This window comes from Perca fluviatilis, chromosome 20 (assembly GCF_010015445.1).
Source record: "Perca fluviatilis chromosome 20, GENO_Pfluv_1.0, whole genome shotgun sequence".
Lineage (NCBI taxonomy): Eukaryota > Metazoa > Chordata > Actinopteri > Perciformes > Percidae > Perca > Perca fluviatilis.
In genome coordinates, this window is record NC_053131.1 from 695,131 (window position 1) to 703,593 (window position 8,463).

General features: G+C 42.7%; 1 protein-coding gene across 1 annotated transcript; it reads right to left on the reverse strand.

Moving 5' to 3' along the window:
- Nucleotides 1-3,790: 3,790 nt before the first annotated feature.
- Nucleotides 3,791-6,776, reverse strand: LOC120548861. The gene is made up of 4 exons (XM_039785379.1): nucleotides 6,485-6,776; nucleotides 5,662-5,754; nucleotides 5,028-5,117; nucleotides 3,791-4,397 (listed from the first exon to the last, which is right to left on the reverse strand). The coding sequence occupies exons 1-4, from the start codon at nucleotides 6,774-6,776 to the stop codon at nucleotides 4,162-4,164; spliced, it is 711 nt and encodes a 236-aa protein (XP_039641313.1). The 3' UTR covers nucleotides 3,791-4,161.
- Nucleotides 6,777-8,463: the final 1,687 nt, after the last annotated feature.

Sequence of the window (8,463 nt, forward strand, 5' to 3'; positions counted from 1 at the left end):
TTCATGAGAGCAGAGGAGTGTAGAAGAGCTTGCCTGCTATTTCTTGCTTGCCTGTGAGTAGCTGGGACAGTCAGCCAGCGCTGGGACAGTCAGCCAGTTCTCGGACAGCCAGTCAGCGGTCGGATAGTCAGCCAGCGGTCGGATAGTCAGCTAGCGGTCGGATAGTCAGCCAGCTCTCGGACAGCCAGCTAGCGGTCGGATAGTCAGCCAGCTCTCGGACAGCCAGCCAGCGGTCGGATAGTCAGCCAGCTCGGACAGCCAGCCAGCGGTCGGATAGTCAGCCAGCGGTCGGATATCCAGCTAGCGGTCGGATAGTCAGCCAGCTCTCAGACAGCCAGCCAGCGGTCGGATAGTCAGCCCACACTCTGAGAGTGCACCTGTGTGTAGCTGTGTGCAGCTCTGTCTGTCACGAGAGAGGAGGAGTGTAGAAGAGCGCACCCTGCTATTTTGGCTGCATGCCTGAGAGGCTTTATGCCTGTGTGTAGCTGTGTCTGTGAGGAACAGGAGCAAACAGAAGTAATGTACACTGCAACATCAGGCAGGATTAATTCTTCTTAAAAACACAGTTTCATATGTGTGAAATCTTTATTCTATTTCTGAAAATGCAATGGGGTGGGTTTCACCTTTTTTGTCTTCATCTGTAGACAAATTTCATTGAACAAAGCACCCAATGGAAACAGTATTTATTTAAAAAATAAAAAACTGAAAAGGCACTGTTCCAAATTAGTATGTACAACAGGGTTTCAAAGCATCTTATAGGTTGTAAAGAAGTGTAAATGGTCCTTTGCTGAATTTGCAGTATTGCCCTGTTGAAATGACTGTGCCTGTGTGTGTCTTGTGATATCGTGAGAGGCTTTTCTTTGTAGCAGGTGGGGTGTAGGGCAGAGACAAGCCAAAAAGTGGTTGCAGGCAAACAGAGGTTTTATTTTAAGCAGTCTTTTCAGAAAATAGTCCAACGAAAAACAGTAACTCAAACTCAAAAACGTACTGGGAGTAAAACGACTAGGTTTAGCAAAGTCCTGGTAGCTTAGGTTCTTTCCCCATGACCTCTGCCATTCTTCTCTCTGCCTTTGCTCTCTTTGTCTTCTTCCAGTGCATGAGCACCTGCAGTAATCAACAGGCTGAGGCATTTGCACCTCCCTGTGCAGTGCATTCTGGGACTTGTAGTGTGGGTGGCGGCCATTTGGTCACTGGGTAGCCACTCCTGTAGAGGAAAATGGCGTCCCTCTACCACACGTCCCCTTGTGATGCCACAGTGTGTGTCTGTGAGAAGAGGAGAGCAGAAGAGTGTGGCTGCTTTGTTGCCTCTTTGTGGCTCAAATTCACCGTGACTATTCATTTAAAAAATTAATAAAAATAAAATTTTTAAAAAATAAAAAAAATTTTTCATAAGTATTGTCTTGCAGTCTAGGCTGTTTGTTTACAGCCTTCAGGGTCGAGAGCCGTGCTAACTTTAGTTTTCAGCCGCAAAGATCTATGTGTATGTATGTGCGAGTGTCCTCCGTAAGTGTGCCCCACTCTGCTGGGGTGCTCTGCTCCTGCTGTACTCTGTGGCTGTGCTTCATGCAACCAGGGACAGCAGAAGTCTGTTCATTCGAAGTCTGCACATACGCAAAATAGTGTAAATAATAGCCATACGTGTGTATAGTTTTGCTAGGAGTGTGTTGATCATTTGGAAAATGAGTGTAAAGTAGTGAGCTGTGTTGACAGTTCCGCAAAGAGTGCTATGCAGTGGATTGTACCTACAGTTTTGCAAAGTGTGTGTTACAAAATTGCAAACTGAGTGCAAAGCACGGTTTGTGCTTTAAGTTTTGCAATCTCAGTGAGTGGTTTTGCTATAAGTATTAATAGTTTTAGAAGTGGTGGTGCTATGACAATCACGGTTAGGGTTTAAGCATTAAGAAAAAACTGTAAGAATCCTAACTATACAGTGTATTATTAAGTCAAATTAAAACATACCACAAAAAGTCAATGAATCTGTAACAGAGGTGCAACACAGCAGAAAGATCAGACTTCCTCCAAATGGCCAGTAATCATGTCATCTGGATCTGCTCCTGCAGGGGACACACACAGAGAGAAAATATTACTGAAAGGTCTTTACTGTAAAAAGTAGGATTTTATTTATAGTTCATTTTAAATGAACACTGCTGGACTTTCACAGGAAATCAGTGTTGTAGCATTTTCCCAAACAACTGCAGAAAATACTGACACAGCTCCCAGCTACAAAGCTACAGTGAAGATTTCTGCTAAACACATGGTGTAAATGACAACTTTTCAGGTCATTGTGGCTTGTCTGGACATTTAAAAACTTGGATTACGATAGACAAGCAGTATGAAGGACTTTTTATGTTTTTGTAAAGTTGTTTTTTAACAAAAGAGCGTTTGAAACAAAACAAAACAACGCTGTTGACTACGGTTGTTTGGGAGGATGCGGCAAGCTGTTTTCATGTGAAACTCCAGGAGTGTTTTGTGAACTGAAAAAAATAACCTGACCTTCTTTCAGAATGAGGATTAGGTAATGACTGATTTTTAATTTAAAGTGAGCTACCTTTTTAAAGAAAAGTAATTTACATTTTCTATGAGACATTATAGTTGAAGGTTTTTACCCAGAAAAGATGTTGAAGGGTGATAGGAGAGGATAGGAGAAGAGCATGCCTGTTTTTTTGCATGTGCACCTGAGCGTCTTGGTACCTGTGTCTGTGAGAAGAGGAGAGCAGAAGAGTGTGGCTGCTTTGTTGCTCAAATTCAACGTGACTATTCATTTAGCCGTGTTACAGTCTGCACATAAGTAGCAGTTAATGTGGACAAAACTGCCATATGGGATGTTAAAGTTAAAGTTTACCATGAAGATTGTGTGTTTCTATGTGGGAGGGTGTGTTGTAGGAACTAGCCCACAGCAATGTGTATGTGTTTCACTTCAGGTAGGATTTACATTCTTCTTAAAAACCGTTTCATATTTGTGAAATCTTTATTCTTTCTGTGAAAATGCAATGGGGTGGGTTTCACCTTTTTTGTCTTTGGCTTTATGCCTGTGTGCCTGTGTTTAGCTGCGTCTTTCATGAGAGCAGAGGAGTGTAGAAGAGCTTGCCTGCTATTTTCTTGCTTGCCTGTGAGTAGCTGGGACAGTCAGCCAGCGGTCGGATAGTCAGCCAGCTCTCGGACAGCCGGACAGCCAGCCAGCAGTCGGACAGTCAGCCAGCGGTCGGATAGTCAGCCAGCTCTGGGACAGCCAGCCAGCGGTCGGACAGTCAGCCAGCGGTCGGATAGTCAGCCAGCTCTCGGACAGCCAGCCAGCAGTCGGATAGTCAGCCAGCGGTCGGATAGTCAGCCAGCGGTCGGATAGTCAGCCAGCGGTCGGATAGTCAGCCAGCCAGCGGTCGGATAGTCAGCCCACACTCGGAGAGTGCGCCTGTGTGTAGCTGTGTGCAGCTCTGTCTGTCACGAGAGAGGAGGAGTGTAGAAGAGCGCACCCTGCTATTTTGGCTGCATGCCTGAGAGGCTTTATGCCTGTGTGTAGCTGTGTCTGTGAGGACAGGAGAGAAGAGGGGAAGAGTGTACACTGCTATTTTCCATGCGTGCCTGAGGCGCTTTATGGCTGTGCCTGGCTCACCCGTGCAGGAGGCTACGATGGTCACCTCTTTATCATTCACACAGTCACACTTCACATCAGGCAGGATTTAAATTCTTCTTAAAAACACAGTTTCATATGTGTGAAATCTTTATTCTATTTCTGAAAATGCAATGGGGTGGGTTTCACCTTTTTTGTCTTCATCTGTAGACAAATTTCATTGAACAAAGCACCCAATGGAAACAGTATTTATTTAAAAAATAAAAAACTGAAAAGGCACTGTTCCAAATTAGTATGTACAACAGGGTTTCAAAGCATCTTATAGGTTGTAAAGAAGTGTAAATGGTCCTTTGCTGAATTTGCAGTATTGCCCTGTTGAAATGACTGTGCCTGTGTGTGTCTTGTGATATCGTGAGAGGCTTTTCTTTGTAGCAGGTGGGGTGTAGGGCAGAGACAAGCCAAAAAGTGGTTGCAGGCAAACAGAGGTTTTATTTTAAGCAGTCTTTTCAGAAAATAGTCCAACGAAAAACAGTAACTCAAACTCAAAAACGTACTGGGAGTAAAACGACTAGGTTTAGCAAAGTCCTGGTAGCTTAGGTTCTTTCCCCATGACCTCTGCCATTCTTCTCTCTGCCTCTGCTCTCTTTGTCTTCTTCCAGTGCATGAGCACCTGCAGTAATCAACAGGCTGAGGCATTTGCACCTCCCTGTGCAGTGCATTCTGGGACTTGTAGTGTGGGTGGCGGCCATTTGGTCACTGGGTAGCCACTCCTCTAGAGGAAAATGGCGTCCCTCTACCACACGTCCCCTTGTGATGCCACAGTGTGTGTCTGTGAGAAGAGGAGAGCAGAAGAGTGTGGCTGCTTTGTTGCCTCTTTGTGGCTCAAATTCACCGTGACTATTCATTTATAGTATTCGTCTTGCAGTCTAGGCTGTTGATGAGAGCCGTGATAGCTTTAATTTTCAGCCGCAAAGATCTATGTGTATGTATGTGTGAGTGTCCTCCGTAAGTGTGCCCCACTCTGCTGGGGTGCTCTGCTCCTGCTGTACTCTGTGGCTGTGCTTCATGCAACCAGGGACAGCAGAAGTCTGTTCATTCGAAGTCTGCACATACGCAAAATAGTGTAAATAATAGCCATACGTGTGTATAGTTTTGCTAGGAGTGTGTTGATCATTTGGAAAATGAGTGTAAAGTAGTGAGCTGTGTTGACAGTTCCGCAAAGAGTGCTGTGCAGTGGATTGTACCTACAGTTTTGCAAAGTGTGTGTTACAAAATTGCAAACTGAGTGCAAAGCACGGTTTGTGCTTTAAGTTTTGCAATCTCAGTGAGTGGTTTTGCTATAAGTATTAATAGTTTTAGAAGTTGTGCTATGACAATCACGGTTAGGGTTTAAGCATTCAGAAAAAAACTGTAAGAATCCTAACTATACAGTGTATTATTAAGTCAAATTAAAACCTACCACAAAAAGTCAATGAATCTGTAACAGAGGTGCAACACAGCAGAAAGATCAGACTTCCTCCAAATGGCCAGTAATCGTCTGGATCTGCTCCTGCAGGGGACACACACAGAGAGAAAATATTACTGAAAGGTCTTTACTGTAAAAAGTAGGATTTTATTTATACTTCATTTTAAATGAACACTGCTGGACTTTCACAGGAAATCAGTGTTGTAGCATTTTCCCAAACAACTGCAGAAAATAGTGACACAGCTCCCAGCTACAAAGCTACAGTGAAGATTTCTGCTAAACACATGGTGTAAATGACAACTTTTCAGGTCAATGTGGCTTGTCTGGACATTTAAAAACTTGGATTACGATAGACAAGCAGTATGAAGGCCTTTTTATGTTTTTGTAAAGTTGTTTTTTAACAAAAGACGTTTGAAACAAAGCCGCTGTTGACTACGGTTGTTTGGGAGGATGCGGCAAGCTGTTTTCATGTGAAACTCCAGGAGTGTTTTGTGAACTGAAAAAAATAACCTGACCTTCTTTCAGAATGAGGGTTAGGTAATGACTGATTTTTAATTTAAAGTGAGCTACCTTTTTAAAGAAAAGTAATTTACATTTTCTATGAGACATTATAGTTGAAGGTTTTTACCCAGAAAAGATGTTGAAGGGTGATAGGAGAGGATAGGAGAAGAGCATGCCTGTTTTTTTGCATGTGCACCTGAGCGTCTTGGTACCTGTGTCTCTGAGAAGAGGAGAGCAGAAGAGTGTGGCTGCTTTGTTGCTCAAATTCAACGTGACTATTCATTTAGCCGTGTTACAGTCTGCACATAAGTAGCAGTTATTGTGGACAAAACTGCCATATGGGATGTTAAAGTTAAAGTTTACCATGAAGATTGTGTGTTTCTATGTGGGAGGGTGTGTTGTAGGAACAAGCCCACAGCAATGTGTATGTGTTTCACTTCAGGTAGGATTTACATTCTTATAAAAACAGTTTCATATTTGTGAAATCTTTATTCTTTTTGTGAAAATGCAATGGGGTGGGTTTCACCTTTTTTGTCTTCATCTGTAGACACATTTCATTGAACAAAGCACCCAATGGAAACAGTATTTATTTAAAAAATAAAAAACTGAAAAGGCACTGTTCCAAATTAGTATGTACAACAGGGTTTCAAAGCATCTTATAGGTTGTAAAGAAGTGTAAATGGTCCTTTGCTGAATTTGCAGTATTGCCCTGTTGAAATGACTGTGCCTTTGTGTGTCTTGTGATATCGTGAGAGGCTTTTCTTTGTAGCAGGTGGGGTGTAGGGCAGAGACAAGCCAAAAAGTGGTTGCAGGCAAACAGAGGTTTTATTTTAAGCAGTCTTTTCAGAAAATAGTCCAACGAAAAACAGTAACTCAAACTCAAAAACGTACTGGGAGTAAAACGACTAGGTTTAGCAAAGTCCTGGTAGCTTAGGTTCTTTCCCCATGACCTCTGCCATTCTTCTCTCTGCCTTTGCTCTCTTTGTCTTCTTCCAGTGCATGAGCACCTGCAGTAATCAACAGGCTGAGGCATTTGCACCTCCCTGTGCAGTGCATTCTGGGACTTGTAGTGTGGGTGGCGGCCATTTGGTCACTGGGTAGCCACTCCTGTAGAGGAAAATGGCGTCCCTCTACCACACGTCCCCTTGTGATGCCACAGTGTGTGTCTGTGAGAAGAGGAGAGCAGAAGAGTGTGGCTGCTTTGTTGCCTCTTTGTGGCTCAGATTCACCGTGACTATTCATTTAGCCGTGTTACAGTGTGCATAGTAGCAGTTAATGTGGACCAAAGTCTGACTACAGTCTGCACAGTCTATTTGTTTACAGCCTTCACAGGATGAGATCCGTGCTAGCTTTAGTTTTCAGCTGCAAAGATGTATGTGTATGTATGTGTGAGTGTCCATATCATTGTTACAGAAATACAACATTTACAAAGACACATGTTGAATTTGTACATCCTTTTATTTTACTGCAAAGCACATATTTTAGGGAAAAAAAATAAAGTTGTGTGAATGATAAAGAGGTGACCTTTGTAGCCTCCAGCACGGCCGAGCCAGACCTTTGTTGCGTCAAACGCGAGACACTACAACTTGAATGTCTAATTCACAACATGTCCTCTTTCTGGCTCAAGCTCACCATGAGTATTCGTCTTGCAGTCTAGGCTGTTTGTTTACAGCCTTCAGGGGATGAGAGCCGTGCTAACTTTAGTTTTCAGCCGCAAAGATCTATGTGTATGTATGTGCGAGTGTCCTCCGTAAGTGTGCCCCACTCTGCTGGGGTGCTGTGCTCCTGCTGTACTCTGCGGCTGTGCTTCATGCAACCAAGGACAGCAGAAGTCTGTTCATTCGAAGTCTGCACATACGCAAAATAGTGTAAATAATAGCCATACGTGTGTATAGTTTTTCTAGGAGTGTGTTGATCATTTGGAAAATGAGTGTAAAGCAGTGAGTTGTGTTTACAGTTCACAAAAAGATGATGTTCAGTGGATTGTTTGCATAAGTGTGTTTCAAAATCAACCAATGTCAGTGTAGTCATGGATGCACTAAACACATGGTGTAAATGACAACTTTTCAGGTCAATGTGGCTTGTCTGGACATTTAAAAACTTGGATTACGATAGACAAGCAGTATGAAGGACTTTTTATGTTTTTGTAAAGTTGTTTTTTAACAAAAGCCGTTTGAAACAAAGCCGCTGTTGACTACGGTTGTTTGGGAGGATGCGGCAAGCTGTTTTCATGTGAAACTCCAGGAGTGTTTTGTGAACTGAAAAAAATAACCTGACCTTCTTTCAGAATGAGGATTAGGTAATGACTGATTTTTAATTTAAAGTGAGCTACCTTTTTAAAGAAAAGTAATTTACATTTTCTATGAGACATTATAGTTGAAGGTTTTTACCCAGAAAAGATGTTGAAGGGTGATAGGAGAGGATAGGAGAAGAGCATGCCTGTCTTTTTGCATGTGCACCTGAGCGTCTTGGTACCTGTGTGTCTGTGAGAAGAGGAGAGCAGAAGAGTGTGGCTGCTTTGTTGCTCAAATTCAACGTGACTATTCATTTAGCCGTGTTACAGTCTGCACATAAGTAGCAGTTATTGTGGACAAAACTGCCATATGGGATGTTAAAGTTTACCATGAAGATTGTGTGTTTCTATGTGAGAGGTTTTGCTAAAGGAACTAGCCCACAGCAATGTGTATGTGTTTACGACAGGTCAGGAAGACTGTGGGGGGAGAGCAAGGGCGTAAATCTGATCTAACAGTAGGGGGGACAATAAACATAAAATTTCTGAAGAGCAATTTTTGAAGGGGACACAAATAATACAGCCACAATTATACTCGTAAAAAAGAAACATGCAAACTAATGAAAAAAGCCTTAATAGTATCATTAGTGTAGCATGGAGACTACCATTATCCTTCTTTTTAGTGTTTCTCTTGATTCA